General features: G+C 32.3%; 1 protein-coding gene and 1 long non-coding RNA gene across 9 annotated transcripts; one reads left to right on the top strand and one right to left on the bottom strand.

Moving 5' to 3' along the window:
* Positions 1 to 18,002, bottom strand: LOC127700759 (uncharacterized). Of its 3 annotated transcripts, none has more exons than XM_052204413.1 (6): positions 17,785 to 18,002; positions 9,828 to 9,884; positions 5,843 to 5,920; positions 5,639 to 5,716; positions 4,626 to 4,687; positions 1 to 1,477 (listed from the first exon to the last, which is right to left on the bottom strand). In XM_052204413.1, the coding sequence occupies exons 1-6, from the start codon at positions 17,864 to 17,866 to the stop codon at positions 1,340 to 1,342; spliced, it is 495 nt and encodes a 164-aa protein (XP_052060373.1). In that variant the 5' UTR covers positions 17,867 to 18,002; the 3' UTR covers positions 1 to 1,339. The 3 variants fall into 3 exon arrangements, with proteins under 3 accessions (XP_052060373.1, XP_052060375.1, XP_052060374.1); XM_052204415.1 differs by having other exon boundaries at positions 4,636 to 4,687; positions 17,785 to 18,001; XM_052204414.1 differs by lacking the exon at positions 5,843 to 5,920 and having other exon boundaries at positions 17,785 to 17,999.
* LOC127700765 (uncharacterized) lies at positions 6,567 to 9,804 on the top strand. 6 transcript variants are annotated; one of them, XR_007981702.1, is made up of 4 exons: positions 6,567 to 8,212; positions 8,298 to 8,637; positions 9,061 to 9,271; positions 9,357 to 9,564. It is a non-coding gene; the product is annotated as an uncharacterized LOC127700765 (long non-coding RNA). The 6 variants fall into 6 exon arrangements; XR_007981701.1 differs by having other exon boundaries at positions 8,976 to 9,271; XR_007981704.1 differs by having other exon boundaries at positions 6,567 to 8,250; positions 8,336 to 8,637; positions 8,976 to 9,271.
* Positions 18,003 to 18,353: the final 351 nt, after the last annotated feature.

The raw sequence follows: 18,353 nt of genomic DNA, 5'->3' as shown, positions 1-18,353 counted from the left end.
TTAGTTTACAACAACATTTTATTATGAAATAATTTATAGCGGTACAGATTATAATACAAATTAACAAATAATATGTTAAATAAAAACGATACTCAAAATAGAATCTGAGTTCTCTAAATAAAAAACTTTTAAGATTTGTATTTGTTACATAGTGCTCAACTGAAATAATATTAAAGCTGATCCATTTTCGGGGATATATTTACTGTTAAAATCAAAGTTTACCAGGCAAAAAAATTTTGATTTAAACTTCACATTATATTAATTTTAAGCTTCTGAAAATAAAGAAAGCAATTGGAGCAACAACAAAACAGGTTGTCGGCAGTGGCTGTAATATTACGACCCTTGCACGGTAAGGTTTAATAGTGGTCTCTCAAAATAGAAATCAAGAGAATAATACCACCTAAAAACGAAACGAATCAAAATCTGGAGTATATGTCAACAATACAAAATATAGACAAACAGCAAAGAGTGGGCAATATGATACTCTCCCCCCCCCCTTCTCCCCCCAAAGGAAATTCCCCATTAACTAATGGAAGGGATGCACATACTTTTATATGCTGTAACAACTCAAAGATTAATACAAATATAAAAAAGTGAAAGTCATGGTACGATAATCAGGTGATCATTTCAGCGAAAACAATAAATCTATTTACATGTGTAGACTAGAATAAAATGGTGCATTTGGATAATGTAACAATACATATACATATGAAATCATTCAATTTATATAATTAGGGACGGTGCTCCAGCTGAAAGAATTTCTAAGTGCTGTCTAAAATTGTCAATGTCAGGAGTCGCCATCAGCATACAAATACTGAATAATTGTTTTGAGCCATTTGACATTCCAACCATCCTTATCAATTTGGTGTCACCATGAATAACAAAGTTGATGTCACCATGAATAACAAAGTGGATGTCACCATGAATAACAAAGTGGATGTCACCATGAATAACAAAGTTGATGTCACCATGAATAACAAAGTGGATGTCACCATGAATAACAAAGTTGATGTCACCATGAATAACAAAGTGGCATTTTATATGCCTTTAAAAGTTTATTTTTCATTACAAATTTACTATAAATTGCTGTTTACTCAGTGTAAGTTACACGTTTATTTGTTTTGCTTACTCAGTGTAAGTTAAACGTTTATTTGTTTTGCTTACTCAGTGTAAGTTACACATTTATTTGTTTTGTTTACTCAGTGTAAGTTACACATTTGTTTACACAGTGTAAGTTACACATTTAAGTAACACATTTATTTTTTGTTTGTTTACACAGTGTAAGTTACATATTTATTTGTTTTGTTTACACAGTGTAAGTTACATATAATTTACAAGTTTATTTAACAATAACAGTCTTATTTTTTACAGTGACGTCGGCATATTCAGTCTTACTATCTTTTCTGTTGATTGATTGTTTTTTGGAAGGTGGTTTGGTGAATTCGACCTCCACATAGTTCAGGACCGGTCGCTTTTCCTGTATAAAAATAATAGTTGATAATTAATGGTTCACAAATGATTTTATTTTACTGTCTGTCAATGTTATTAAAAAGTATTAGTTTCTGTTAAATTTATTAAGGACGTCTCTAGACGATATTTGATTTGATATATTGTAATTATCGGTCGTCCCACTGTCTATATCACTCTGCTTAGCTCTTAATAAAATTGCATATCACGGCTTTGTGACGTCAAACACGTTGACCCGGCCTAAGCTTAATAACTTTGACCCGGACATATCAGCGACGTCATAACGTTTGAACCGACGTTGATAAGTTTGACCCGAACTTATCAAGTCCTCTCCCGGTTTGCTGGTGAAACAAAGAAAACACTTCCAAAAGACGCAAATACAGCCCGATAAATCGATTATCAGGTTATCTGCATATTGAGATTGTAAAATATCAGCTGCTCGACACAATATGAAGGCTTTTTGATCTCGTTCGCTGCGCTCACTCGACAAAAAGCTTAATATTGTGACTCGCAGCTGATATTTTACAATATCAATATGCAGACAACCTGATAATCGGTACAGACACGTGTCTGTTGTTAAAGAATATGTTCACCTCTAGATGTATTTTGGTTTTGTTGTGTTATTGGGTTGCTGTTTCATTGACGTGTACTCCTCATCTAACTATGCACAGCCCCTCTTACAATCATTTAATAGGTCATATTTGGATGGTAAGGTTACAAATATATGTTATTTTGATATTTGTTTGTTACAAAATATACACTGAAATCTATCGATATATTTATTTATTTTATTTAAAACCATATCGTTGACCTTTCATGTTTTTGGTTTGTTTTGTCATAATATTGGGTTGCTGTCTCATTGACACACGCACACAACATATCCGTTAATTCATTTGTATGTGTTCATCGGAAATATGAATGTATAGGCTGGGAAATACTCTGAAATAACATAAACGGTACCAATTTTAATGCACCAGATGCGCATTTCGACAATTACTGTCTCTTCGGTGATGCTCGAGGCCAAAATATTAAATATCCAAAATCTTAGAAAAATGTTGAAGAGCAGATCAAACCTGAAAGTGTCAACAAAATTTACAGTAATCTATTTACTTTACAGTCTTATCTATAACAAAGTTTGATTGATACGTATAGTCGAGCAACAAAACATTGTGATAATAAAATATTTTTACTGGTATATTTAACTTCCAAAACAAGGTTTCTAAATCTATTTCATATTCCGATTCATTTATGAACATGACTATTGATAATGTACATGCAAATATCTGCTTTCGTAACACTATGTAATGTACATTAAAACATGCAAATTAAAACAAACATTTCAGCTAAAGATGTAAAATGCATAAATAATAAAGACAAACAAACCCTTTGATTCAGTTAATTTTCATATGATCGACCTATAATAACGAGTGAGAACTGAATATCGCTTGATATCAACAAACTATTTAATTTCAATATAATATACGAACCTTTGGCGAGTTTGTAATTAATAATGAAATTGAATAACTCGAGTTGATATCAAACGATGTCCAAACTACTTTTCTTTAGTCTCGATCATCCAGTCGCTTCATTTTTAAACTATAGCATTTATCCTCAATTTTTAATGTAAGCTCATAGACAAGTAAATTTTGGCTCAAAATGGTCAAAGTATATTATTCTTTCACCAAAAGTTTCATTTCTGCAAATTTGTTTGTTAGTTTAAGTAAACAATGACATCAAAAGCACTATTTTTTGTCGGAGTAGCTCACGTTCTAAATTGGAGTGGGTGAATTGGTGGCCTGACACCTAAATAGCGATAAGGTATAGCAAACCAGTAGTACCAGTAGTATATAAACTTATTGAATGAATACAAATTATCTAGAAGTAAAATGGTATATATATATATATTAAATATCTAAACCATGTATCGTTTTATTTAACTTATTGGCGTGAAAGATTTGCAACTGTACATCAAAGGTATTTGAAAGAAGGGAAATAACATTTAAAGCATGTTCACTTCAAGCTTTCAACAAATGTAAAATGCAACAATAAATAAATTAAGATGTGCACATTAGATACAATTACAAAAGTAAGTAAACACTATTTCCCGACAATAAATTTGAATGCAAGCTAATGCACTTTTTAGACTTTACTGACAACTTTGATTAAAAGAACATTTTGTTTGGAAAAGACATCCAAAGACCCATGACAATGCCATAACACTGTTGACGTTACCACGCAATTGTGATCGTTTTCAAGCTAGTATATATATATATATATATATATATAGAAGATCATAGAAGGAGAAGGTGCACAAAGTTTCAATTACTGTCCTAAATATCCACGAAAATTCGAATTTTATAATATAGCACTATTTTATTCGTGGTTATATCGAAAAGCCTTTAGATATATTATATTGTTACAAAATTTGAATGTTTTAATATAGTTAATTCATGTTATCATAATACTGATTTTTTTCTGTGTAGTTTTTTTTTTTATAAAGCTTTGCCACAAGCTCTAATCAAAGTAAATCTTAAACAAGTATATATATTTTACATTTATACATCTTTAGATTACAAATTTGTTTAGTGAGAAAATATCTGAACGATTGTAGCCCATATGTGTATGAAAATATTTATCAATAGATTTGGGTTTTATCAAATTTAAATTTTTGAGAGCAAACTGCTCTATATAAATATTGGTTATTGATACACTTGGGGACAACGTTGGCCGAGTGGTCTAAGTAGTTGAACTACTAGCCTGTCAACACTGGGTTTGTGAATCCCGCACGTGGTACTGCGGCTTCCTCCGCCAATAAAAACTGACCGCCACGAAATAGCACAATAGTACTGAAAGTGGCATTAACACCAACCAATCAATCAATCAATCATTGTTATACTATAGCTGCTCCTTTGTTGCTCTTTTTCTACTGAAAGGGTCTACTTTTGGTATTTTTGAAATGTGCTGTCATTACCAGGATTGGTGACTATCATATCATAGACCTATCGCTTTGGAACAGCCCACAAGCAAGTAAATAAAATCGAATAAACAAATTCTTAAGAAGTTATAAAAATTCAAAATAATTGAATAAAAGAATCATTTAATGCCATAATGATTTTGAGAGAGATTATATAAATATATAAGCAAAGCATGCAGAGGACCTGCGACAACCTGTTGTCTTCTGGTAGCACAACCTCTTCATATGCACGAGGTTTTTTCTCAACTGAAATAGAAAGTAGCATAATTTTACTTCTTTCTAGGATATACAGTCGATATAATGCAGATAAAATGTTCAAAATTGCATTTTTCTCTTACTTCAAAGATGGTCATTAGATCTAAAAACTCTAACAAAGATACCAGTCTTATAAATTGGTATGCCAGAAGTGCGTTTCGTCTACATAAGACTCGCAAGCGGCGCTCGAATCAAAACAGTTGAATGGTCAAATCAATTACAAAGTTTACAAAGTTGAAGAGCAGCGAAAACCGAAAATTCCTAAAATTTGTACCAAATACGGCTAAGGCAATCCATACCTGAGGGTAGAACAACCTTAAGGCTTTGAATATTTCAACATTTATAAACAGTCAATTTACAGAAAATGAACATATCAATGATATTTCATGTCGGCATGAAAGTATTGACTACTGGGCTGGTGACACCTTCGGGGGAAAAAGCCTACCAACACTGACATCGAACAAGTGGCTGTAAAACTCATCTAAGATACCTTATAATTTGGTACGCCATTCGCGCGTTTATAATTAGATATTTTTAAATGTATACGATAGTTAACACTACAACTACATATACTTACATTCGTATGCTAAAAACGACAACTTAAGGCACAAAATAATTAGATTTGCTCTTTCATGTCAGGATATGTACTTTTTACATATCCTAAAACAACTTGTATAATTTGGCAAACTTACTTTATGAGAAAATTTTAAATTTGGAAATCGGAAATATCATTTTGTTACGTAAGAGGACCGTTGTATTTTTTCCATCGACATGTCAAACCACTCCATTTTCTAATTGTTAGGAATAAAAAAATCTGTGTATATATTTGTATTGCTATTATACGTCTACATTTCCAGGTTTTATCGAGTTTAATGTGTTTTGGGTAACAATGGACTATGATATAATGTTTTGACCTAGTAAGACATCCTGTAAGACACTTACCCGTGTAGTCTATTGTACCCTTTTCTTCCCGGTCCTCCGGTAATTCTATCTCATCATACGATCTCGTTGCTTTGTGAACTGAATAAAAAAATATAATATTTACCTTGAAATACATCAGAACATATGAAAATCAATATAAAGTTTTCCGTATACATTTGCTTTCTTAAAAGATGATCGCATGCAGTTTCATCGTCACAGTCTTACCTGTGTAATCTACGGTTTCCTTTTCATCTTTATCTTCTGGTAGTTCTATTTCCTCATACGTTCGTGTTACTTTCTGAACTGTCAACCAAGACAAACAATGCAATATTATGTAATTTTGAAATTAACTAGAAATTCTCAGAAATCATGCACAGTAGTATAATCTTTGTAAGAAAATATATCATGATGGTGTAATAATGTCGATGAGAAAGGAAAGAAGGTAAAGGGGACGGTTAAGATCTCAAAATCCCGCCACATATTAATGTACCTATCCTAAGACCGGAACCTCTTCAGTGCTTGTCCTATCATATTTCAATATTATATTATTTGGAGAAATTTATGTTGATGGAGGATCTATGGTGGTAGTTTCTGTGTAACTTTCCAATTTTTTAAGGACGAGTTAGAGCTCGGAATATTGTACAGGCACTATTAATGAACACTGTTTTTTTTCTTCGAGATATCTTTTTGTATTTTTGTTGTTTATTCCTATTAAAAGGCCACCATGTGGTTTTCAACAACACTGAAGCAAAACGGTTATAGGTCTACATTATGACAATCTATTATAGATCATTATAACCATTATTATAATAATAAAAAAATTTCTATTAATTTTTATTAAAGGTTGTTGTCATTGTTATATCTGAGGTTGCAGAAAATTAAAACAAACAATTTCACATTCTTAATATTTGAAACAAGACGCAATATACAGGATTATTTATGTGCATCTTACTCATAGATACTTGTAAAGATGAATTATCGACTTCATACCTACAATATCTCTTTTTTCGTTTATAACATTTATTAATAATATTGATTATATCTAGCACGACGGATGCCCTCTAGTGGAGCAAGAATTGCTTACCCTTCCGGGCGCACATGGCGTTCATTTCCTGTTTTTGTTTGAGTTCGTGTTGATCTATTCGTATGAATTAATAGAATCGAGCGGGTTGTCAAATGGATCAGAAATGATCAAGACAAATGACTAAAAGATGTCAAACTACAGACTACAAAAATAGACAGGCGTCTTTACATTATATCTAGCTCAAAGTCGCCATACTTAAAAAAAAGTCTGAAGGAAAACAAGGACTTTATAAAAGATTCACCATCAACATTAAATTTTCGAAATAAAAATTACTTTTCTGTGTAATGTGCTATGGAAACATCTGTGATCATCTGTCATTTCTTCTTACTTTCTTATAGCCATAGTATTATTTCGGTTTTGTTGTTGTTGGGAACTTGGTATTTTCTTACTTTTAAATAATCATCAATCATTTAATTACTTGTCCAGCAATACGAAATTGTATTTTTTAAACTTTGAAATACACAAAGGAAACTGTGATACTGTGAATTTTGATTTATATTTTTAAATGTCCGTATTGCCACGGTGAAATTAGTTATCGGGAAGTGTTTGCCCTAACCCTAACTTAGAACATAGAAAATTTATTATGGTCAATGAACTTAGTCGAACAATGAGTCTGTTTTTTTTTTTACTTTTCCCTTTAGAAATAATAAAAGTTTAAAATGTTCGAACATGACGCAATTAATATACCAACCATTGAATTCCAAATCATTTGTTTGTATTATTTGAAATTCCAAATCATCGAAACATACACACTATTTGTTTGTACAGGAAATTCTTCCTTATTGCGAATCTATAATATATTTGATTCGTTAATGTAAACTCTACCTGACAGTGTTAAGTTAAGCACTTCCTGAGTATTCTCTAAGCGCTGATATATTTTGAGTGTTAACAATTTATGTCTTGTCGCTCAAAATGATATAATGGACAGCAGGGTTGTATCAGGCATTTAACAACAAAACATTTATCATGGCAGAATGATTTTAACAAACTTGTTATTTTGGGAAATGATATGAAATAAGAATTGTGCGTCTCGGTACAAGTTTCATAAATTAAGCATTGCAAGAAATTATTTTGGTCACAAGAAGATAGCTCCATATCTTACATGGTCTGAAAATAACTGAATTATTCTATTATGGTTTTGGATCGTGTTGCAAGCTTTTAGGTACATTTTTTTTAAGGTAAAAAAAAGACTTCAATGCTTAAAGTAAAAACAAAAAAAATGTTTTATTTCAGCAGAGCGTGTAATGCAGTAAGTAAAACAATCCTATGTTCAGTTACCAACTAATATTGGTCGATAACAATCAGAATCGCAGAAATTCCATATGGAGCGAGACTAGGTAGGTCAACAGACGGAATGATTCCACATGGCGTTGGATCAGGTGGGTTTAACAATCGTAAAGATTCCATATGGACCAAGACTAGGTAGGTCAACAGACGGAATGATTCCACATGGCGTTGGATCAGGTGGGTTTAACAATCGTAAAGATTCCATATGGAGCGAGACTAGGTAGGTCAACAGACGGAATGATTCCACATGGCGTTGGATTAGGTGGGTTTAACAATCGTATAGATTCCATATGAAGCGAGACTAGGTAGGTCAACAGACGGAATGATTCCACATGGCGTTGGATCAGGTGGGTTTAACAATCGTAAAGATTCCATATGGAGCGAGACTAGGTAGGTCAACAGACGGAATGATTCCACATGGCGTTGGATCAGGTGGGTTTAACAATCGTAAAGATTCCATATGGAGCGAGACTAGGTAGGTCAACAGACGGAATGATTCCACATGGCGTTGGATCAGGTGGGATTAACAATCGTAAAGATTCCATATGGAGCGAGACTAGGTAGGTCAACCGACGGAATGATTCCACATGGCGTTGGATCAGGTGGGATTAACAATCGTAAAGATTCCATATGGAGCGAGACTAGGTAGGTCAACGGACGGAATGATTCCACATGGCGTTGGATCAGGTGGGTTTAACAATCGTAAAGATTCCATATGGAGCGAGACTAGGTAGGTCAACAGACGTAATGATTCCACATGGCGTTGGATCAGGTGGGATTAACAATCGTAAAGATTCCATATGGAGCGAGACTAGGTAGGTCAACAGACGGAATGATTCCACATGACGATTGATCAGGTGGGTTTAACAATCGTAAAGATTCCATATGGAGCGAGACTAGGTAGGTCAACAGACGGAATGATTCCACATGGCGTTGGATCGGATGGGTTTAACAATCTTAAAGATTCCATATGGAGCGAGTAGGTAGGTCAACAGACGGAATGATTCCACATGGCGTTGGATCAGGTGGGATTAACAATTGTGAAGATTCCATATGGAGCGAGACTAGGTAGGTCAACAGACGGAATGATTCCACATGGCGTTGGATCAGGTGTGATTAACAATCGTAAAGATTCCGTATGGAGAGAGACTAGGTAGGTCAACAGACGTAATGATTCCACATGGCGTTGGATCAGGTGGGTTTAACAATTGTAAAGATTCCATATGGAGCGAGACTAGGTTGGTCAACAGACGGAATGATGATTCCACATGGCGTTGGATCAAGTGGGTTTTACAATCGTAAAGATTCCATATGGAGCGAGACTAGGTAGGTCAACAGACGGAATGATTCCACATGGCGTTGGATCAGGTGGGTTTAACAATCGTAAAGATTCCATATGGAGCGAGACTAGGTAGGTCAACAGACGGAATGATTCCACATGGCGTTGGATCAGGTGGGTTTAACAATCGTGAAGGTTCCATATGGAGCGAGACTAGGTAGGTCAACAGACGGAATGATTCCACATGGCGTTGAATCAGGTAGGTTTAACAATCGTAAAGATTCCATATGGAGCGAGAATAGCTAGGTCAACAGACGGAATGATTCCACATGGCGTTGGATCAGGTGGGTTTAACAATCGTAAAGATTCCATATGGAGCCAAACTAGGTTGGTCAACAGACGGAATGATTCCACATGGCGTTGGATCAGGTGGGTTTAACAATCGTAAAGATTCCATATGGAGCGAGACTAGGTTGGTCAACAGACGCAAGCATTCCACATGAAGTGTTATTTTTATTTTATACGGGCTAGGCTTAATTAATGGAGTCTTATCAATATACCTTTGTACTGTTCTTGACCTCCGTTTTCTACGGAATCCTCGGATTTTTTCTTCTTACCTGAAATGAAAAACCAGATGAAATATAACAATAAAAAATGTCAATTGAACATCAAAGAAAGGTAACATTTAACTCCTGTAAATAACAGTGTATATCTTGCAACAAACAACATGCAGGCACTAGTCTTAAAAAAGGACGTTAAGCAACTAACAATCATTCAATCAATCTTAAAAGACAAGTTATGAATGGTTTAAAAGAATTAGTGAAAAGCTATGATGTTCTGAACATCAATACCATTGTCGATATACACTTGGTATATAATGACATCAGTGATCGGCTTTATATGTAGAACTAGTATTCATTGACGTAAAGACTACAATCAGGATAGAATCGTGAGACAACTGTTTATCTTTCAACAGCATGTCGAAAACATAAGAGCAAAGTCATCAAACATATGAAAACAGCAAAAGTAATTTTACTTTATTAAAATGAACCAGATGGTAGTGTGATCTATAAGACATCGACAAAGGAAAGTTGGACAAATGAACTTTGAACAGTAAGAATTAACAAAAATCTGCAGAAACTAACAACACCGATTTTTTTCTCTCTCAAAAAATGTCAATGAAAAAAACCCGTATCTAATTGTGACTAGGTAAAACAGTAACTTTTTAGATAAATAAAAAGAAAAATATTGTAAATTTCCAGAAAAAAACAGTGAACAAAATCTATCGCACGGACATTGTGTCGAGACAGACAACGCCAGTCGAAACAGTACAAAATAAACATAACCACAAAAATATCAATCATGTATTAAAGTGTAGTAATGCCGAAATTGACACATTCAATATCTTGGTACTAGTATTCATTTCTGTGCTCCAAGACCATTTCCCTTTCTGCGAGAAGAAGTTTGTCAAAAAAGTCTTAAAGACATGCTTCAGAGTATGAACAGATTTATAACCAGTGAATCCAACAGTTAAAACTAGTATGCATTTGTTCGATCATTCATACAGTTAAACCTATTTTTATATGTGATGTGTGGGAAACTTAAACATCTAAATCAATCTATGGTTTGTTGACCTTTAACCAAACATTTGAAAAATGTCCTTCAGAAAAATTGCATTTTAAATTTTGTAAATATATTCTTGGTGTCCACTCAAAAGAAACATCTATAGCTGTTTTGTCTGAATTAGGCCGACTGCATTTATATTTATATATTTGTGTAATGTATGGTTAAATATTAAAGAAAAAATAGTTAATATTTCCACTACTAGATAGTGCCTTTCAAAAATCAAAGTTAATATCTGAAGCCAGGAAGCATTCAATGTTGGCTGCTTTAAATGTTATACTAAAAATAATTAAGTCTGCAAATCCAATGAACAAGCAAAACCTAGATGTAAATTGTAGGTTTATCTATTAATTTACAGAAATTACAGAAATGCTAGGAGTAAACCTTGCTTGTGTACTAGATATATTTAAAATTTAATTTTACTATGAAAAATATTTATCTGTAATTCACTGTGTTGATATAAGAAAAAAAATGATAATATTGCGCGTGTCAACACACACTCTAAAGATTGAAAGTGGAAGATATCAGGGATTCCTCGATGATGGAGCCTGTCCTAAATGCTCAAGTTATGAAGTTGAAGATAAATCGCATTGTCTCCTAAGATTTGCATTTCATTATTAAAATAATGAGAGAAGCTAACTATGACTGTGTGCCAGTGAATTTTGTGGTTACTTTGATACGTTGACTATCAAGTATCAGTTTATTTAGTGAAGGAATGATGAAAATAGGGAGATGTAGTTAAAAAATCTCCATAATTTATCCCATTTTTCAAGAATTTTTTTCTGAGGGTATTGGGATAACTTGTGCTATATAGATATAGGAAGATGTGGTATGAGTGCCAATGAGACAACTCTCCATCCAAGTTACAATTTGTAAAAGTAAACCATTATAGGTCAAGGTACGGCCTTCAATACGGAGCATTGGCTCACACCGAACAGCAAGCTATAAAGGGCCCCAAAAAATTACTAGTGTAAAACCATTCAAACGGAAAAACCAACGGTCTAATCTATATAAAAACGAGAAACGAGAAACACGTATGAACTACATAAACAGACGAAAACTACTGTAATTAGATTCCTGACTTAGGACAGGTGCAAACATTTGTAGCGGGATTAAACGTTTTAATGGTACCAAACCTTCTCCCTTTTCTGAAACAATAGTACAACATCACAACATAGAAAAACACACTATAAAATATCAATTGGAAGGCTTAACTCAATCAAAAAACGTAAATTAACACACAATGAACGAATAAATTTGACCTGTGATACCTGAATGCAAATACACAGTTAATAAAAAATTACAAGGGATAAATAATTAAAGTCAAAAGTAAAATAAACAGGTTTAAACAAAGTTAAAGTATGATATCACTGTGAAATTTTTAGAAAATCATCACTTTTGAAGAAACCTGCGTAGTATTATACACAGGTAAATGAAAATAATTTTGTTGTTAAGTATACTTCTTCTTCTGTGTGTATAAAATCTTCCGTTTAGGAATACCAAGAAATTTCTTTAATATCAAAAAAACTAATCTAACACTTGGTACTTATGGGGTGAATATCAACTATAAAAATATACAATTAGTGCTAGATAAAACTTCCTGTACAGGTCCAAGAACATATAGTCTACATCAGTATTAATTATTTTAATAATTCCAAATAACTTGTGCACTAAATTTTAACGAAACACATTATAATGTCTTTTCAGCACCTGCTTTTGGTAACTCTTGAATGTGGATGACTGTTTAGTATACCTGTCCATGTGCACCAGTCACGAAGACTATATAATACATTTTTGAACATATGTGTATATGTTCCGGACCATATGAGTATTTGGACCATACGCGGATGGTTATGAACATATGCGAATATACTCATATGGTCCGGGTAATTAACATGATGAACGTTGAAAAGGTGTCATAAATTAATTTTTTAATTGCAATTTTGACTTCCTTGATCATATGGTAAAATCGTTAAAGTTGTCCTTACGAAACACAATGTGTCGAAATAACTGAAAGAAATATCTTACTGAGCAGCCAAACAAGAAGTCAATCGCTTGAATCACAGGAAACTTAGTTATTGAACCCTCTTTCTTTTTTAAAAAAATATTTTGGTGTAAAATTTTTCAGGTTTTTTTTTAAATCAAAATTTTTTAAATATTTCAATTTGTTTCTAGTTATTTAATGTGTTCTTTCTCCTATTCATACGATCTTACAATAACAGTAAGATAGTATAAATAAGAACAAGAACTTGTCAATATAATGAAAATAAGTAAATATTAAAAGAAATTTTGTTTCTGAAATAATAATTTAAATACTAGGGGAGAAATGAAACAAAGGTCATTTCCCCAAATGCCTGTGGTTTCACTTACGGATGAAAAAGCCGATAGGATGAAGGCGCTTTAAAGTGACTCTAGCGATAGCAAGATAACAGATACAACAAGATTCAGGCGATATGTCAAAGATAAAGATAGTCAGTTAGTAACAAGTGTCGTTTTGGGTTAGGAGAATGAGCTGTGTGTTCCTGCAAAGAAAGTTTTAGAATTTATTTTAAAAATACCTATATGGTCTAAATACTCATATAGTTCGGCGAATTAATAACCAAACGAGTATATACTCATATGGTACATGATCATTATTCTCATATGGTTCAAATACTCACATGGTCCGGAACATATATATAGATATATTTTTTGTATAAGTGCTTGATTATTCATATTGTTGACAGTGCATTTGGATACCTATAATATTTGTTCATTTGCATCAGCCATTGGATTAGGATTCAGTTCATAATAATTTAGTTCATATCCTAACAATGTCTTACAATGTCTAACAATGGCTTTCAATGTCTAACAATGTCTAACAATGTCTTACAATGTCTCATGTCACGACCGAACAAAATAATTGTAATGACGTACAATCTGATTAATTTACAGATTTGCTTACAAGGTTGTTACATTATATGCCAATTATACATGTATAAAATAGGATCCATATTTTAATCAGATTGAGTGTCGTATAAAAACTAACAGTCAAAATCGGTTTAGAACACACAAAATTCATGAAATAAAAATACATAGTAGAAAAAAAATGTTTATATCTTTGTGTTGTTTAAAGTCAAAGAAAGTTCGGGATATAAGTGAAATAGATTCTGATGCAATCAATCAGCATTATCATTATATAAAATGATGTTAACAATTATAGTAAAGTGTTTATTATTCATTGATGGGCAATGATACACTAAGCGAACGCATTTTTTGGTTTTACATTCATTCACCATTGCCATGATTGCTGGTCTTTTATAATTATACAATTTTATATTTTAACATGAAATTTCATAAACGGTTTCTCACTAATTTTTAAGATTTTAAAAAACTTGGCAGACCAAAAAAATCAGAAACTCAATAGAGTTACATGTTATTGCTTTACTCTGATGCACACATACTAAAGAGCGGAAATTATAAAAAGACAATGATTTCCGTGCTGTAAATGAATACACAGTTACAGATATATGTAAGTAATATCCTTGATACGGAAATTAAACACACGGAAGATATATTCAGAAAATTACACAGCTGATACAATATATGAAAGTGACAAATAGTGGAGTAATTCAAATAATTACTACCCACTTCGGAAAGAAGTGGGATGTCTAAAATATGAAGAGGCGGAGGACAGTGCAATAAGTCTAAATGCATATATATAACCATTTACTCATAGTCATTTCATTGATAAATAAATTTGTGTGATGTGGAATACAGCAGACGATTTAAATTTAAAAAAAAATCAAGCGTATTTCGTTTAAATGTAAGCTCTTATCTTGCAGTTAATATAACTCGGTAAAGCTGAAGAAATGAAATAAATGGTTCTTCTCATTTAAAGCCAATACTTGTAAAATGAGGAACTTTATCATATTTTTTTTTTACAAAACAGCTACTTTCGGTGTCCTGCTTTCTGCGGTTTCCTCTCAAAAGAAAGAAAAAACTTCTATTTCCTGCCTCCCTACTCAAACTAAATCATCAAGCCGACCCTCAAACATTTTTGTTAAGCATAGTAAGTAAAAGTCCAGACAATTTTTGTTTAGCACTATTGAATTTTAAATATTTTTTCTCTGCAGTCTATGTAAATTATTTTTCTCTGCAGTCTATGTAAATTATTTTTCTCTGCAGTCTATGTAAATAATTTTTCTCTGCAGTCTATGTAAATTATTTTTCTCTGCAGTCTATGTAAATTATTTTTCTCTGCAGTCTATGTAAATTATTTTTTGTCTGCAGTCTATGTAAATTATTTTTCTCTGCAGTCTTTGTAAATTATTTTTCTCTGCAGTCTATGTAAATTATTTTTCTCTGCAGTCTATATCTTGTGTATAATTTGGAGTTTAGTATGACGTCCATTATCACTGAACTAGTATACATATCTGTTTAGGGGCCAACTGAAGGACGCCTCCGGGTGCGGGAGTTTCTCGCTGCATTGAAGACCCATTGGTGGCCTTCGGCTGTTGTCTGCTCTATGGTCGGGTTGTTGTCTCTTTGACACATTCCCCATTTCCATTCTCAATTTTATGTAAAATATTTTTCTCTGCAGCTATGTAAATAATTTTTCTCTGCAGTCTATGTAAATTATTTTTCTCTGCAGCAATGTAAATAATTTTTCTCTGCAGTCTATGTAAATTATTTTTCTCTGCAGTCTATGTAAATAATTTTTCTCTGCAGTCTATGTAAATAATTTTTCTCTGCAGTCTATGTAAATTATTTTTCAGAATAAGATTAGTCTACCTACCTACCTTATTTTTCTGCCAGGACAGTGAAAAAGTTCTAGTATTCATATATAGATTAAAAAAAATGCACTAAAAGTTCTTTATTAACTACATTTTTCTACCGGCTGGTTTCACAACTTTGTGATAATCATGGATGATAACGTAAATGAAGACAATGGTAACGTATATATATATACGTCTAAAAAGTGTACAAAACAAGACCACTATTAAAAAAAGGAAACAATAAATATAAGTATGTTTAAATATTTCGGATAAAAGATATCCTTCATCAGTATGATCACGATGATGTAAAATGAATCATATCAATCGATTCTGATTTAACTAAAACAATTTTTAACGTTATACAAGTTAAAAATCGAACCACTCTTGTATAATTCTAAACTTTCAAAGTTGACGCAGTTCAAATATTTACAACAGAGACTGCATAGATACGCATGCAAAAAGAATAGTAATGTGCGATATGAGCTGGTAGAATTCTAAAATTAAAAGTTCAGTTATTACAACAGAGACTGTGTAGATATGTAATATATATATCTATATATATACAAGTCTAAATTGAAAACAACGTTCAAACCTATGATTGTGTTGGATAAAAACCGCAATTTTTATACGTGTGCATGCAAAACAAATTTCTTGTTAGAGGGGTCTAAATACAGCACAAACAACATTTTCAAAAAGACCAAAAAGTGAAAAAGTATATTTTAACAAAACGCATTTGACTAACAGGTCGAACAACAAATGTTCTTGGCAGTCAGCAGGGTTTAAGAACATTTGTTGTTCGACCTGTTAGTCAAATGCGTTTTGTTAAAATATACTTTTTCACTTTTTTGGTCTTTTTGAAAAATGTTGTTTGTGCTATATATATATTGAACGTTGTTTTCAATTTAGACTTGTATATATATATTTGACAGCTCGCCATATAACATAAGTTTGAAGGCCGTCATTTGATTTTATTATTTGTTTTATATTGTTTAAGAATTAAACAAAAGTAAAAGAAAATCTGACTATTAACAAATCAGTAGACCAAAACGACAAAAAAAATTTTAACAAACAAAAATAATATGGAAGGTCAAAATAATGGCATTCATACTGTAAAATTCTGATAAACAATATTTGAATGATAAAGTTTATTCAAAACACACAACGGAAGCACTAAACAAGAAAATAACTGTAAAATAATGCTCAGATACATGCATCTTACAAATTGCACTGTTTCAAATTAAGGGATAATACAGTTTCTGTTTGGTTGAACTATTGGTGAATGTTCGCTCAATGCCCTGTGGAAAATATTTCATACATAGCCCGGACGAATTTTATTGAAAAAAAGAGATGTTTAAACGCTAGTCTTCGTCTTTCAAGGAAAACATTACTTTAACAATTATGATAACTACGAATACGTAAATTCTATCGTTATTTGTTATTTTTTTATTATGAAGCCCTCTAGTCAAATAAGGTGTACACATTTATCCTGTATAAAAACATACAAAATACACGATTACTGTTCATCATTAGTCACCAGTCAGTCATTTTCAAACGCAAATAAAACTCACTCGTTGACTATGTTGTCAAATAAATCAAAGGCCGAGGTTAATCAAATCATTTCAGATATAAATATTTAGCGAGATGAAGAAAATTTATTATTTCAATGAATTGGACGAATATAAATATAAAAATAAGGAGATGTGGTATGATTGCCCATGAGACACCTGCAAATGAAGTGGATACTTTGACTTCAGACGTTATTCTATCCATATTTTAAGCCCCATCCCCCTTTTTGGCAGTACACGAGTCGAAATTTAAGACTGGTGACTGTCAACTGACCATTTTCAAACTAGATTCTTATATCATTATAAAATATTTCAATGTCGAGACTTTTATGAGGATGCTAACAAACATGGAAAAATGAGAAGAAAAAGTTGATCTTGGACGAGAAGAAAAATTACGGCTGTATAAATATTACAAGCATGTTAAGAGCTTAGTCCTTATAAAAATGTTTCAGTAACTAATTAAGATTGGCGAATTACGTAAGTGCTCCCTCTTCATTCAAATATCAGTTGTTTAAGGAAGTTGATATGATTGTTGATGAACAGGATCCCTCGTATTTTTATTTAGTACTTACTATTTGACTTATGAGATGTATTGTGTGTATTTCTACCTCCTCCTCCGAAAAAAGATGTCAATTTACTCCATAAACCACTCATTTCTAATTATTTTGTTGCAGTTTTTATCTATGCCTTGTTAAACTCCATTTGACTAAACAGGAACTTAAATGTGTGGAGGCGCCCGATAGGGTAAAACGACAAACGACATCTATATAAGTACACTACTATAGTGTATTACTTTGTATGTAGATATATATAAATAAATTCGATTCAGGAAGTAATTCACACATGTTAAAGGTCATTTTTGTACCGGATCATCCTTTTAAATGTTTACATAGTGAATTTAAAAATACCTTGAACATATATACAAGTCGGTCGAAATAAGTCTATTAGATTTATTTTTCTCGACTGCTTTTTTCTCTCTATTTGATCTTTGATTAATAAAAAAAATATTTGTCTTAATTTAGGGGACTATGTTGGAATTTCAAGTTGTTGTTTATAGTATGCAATATTCTAGTTTTTTAAACCTTTTTTCTCAATGATTTATGCTCGAAGTTTTTCACCTAACGCACTTTTTATCCTTTGT

Source organism: Mytilus californianus, unplaced genomic scaffold (genome assembly GCF_021869535.1).
Source record: "Mytilus californianus isolate M0D057914Y unplaced genomic scaffold, xbMytCali1.0.p SCAF_5, whole genome shotgun sequence".
In the NCBI taxonomy this organism is placed as follows: Eukaryota; Metazoa; Mollusca; class Bivalvia; order Mytilida; family Mytilidae; genus Mytilus; species Mytilus californianus.
The sequence above is the reverse complement of the archived record's forward strand: the minus strand, read 5'-3'. Positions and strand labels throughout refer to the sequence as shown.

What these genes read in the sequence shown, in the direction of transcription:
- LOC127700759 (XM_052204413.1), bottom strand. Translation starts at nt 17,866, where the DNA reads ATGAGTGGTTTATGGAGTAAATTGACATCTTTTTTCGGAGGAGGAGGT. An exon ending in GGGTACAATAGACTACACGG is followed by an intron (nt 4,688 to 5,638) that starts GTAAGTGTCTTA and finishes TTTCTATTTCAG; the next exon opens with TTGAGAAAAAACCTCGTGCA. An exon ending in AAGACAACAGGTTGTCGCAG is followed by an intron (nt 1,478 to 4,625) that starts GTCCTCTGCATG and finishes ATTTTTATACAG; the next exon opens with GAAAAGCGACCGGTCCTGAA.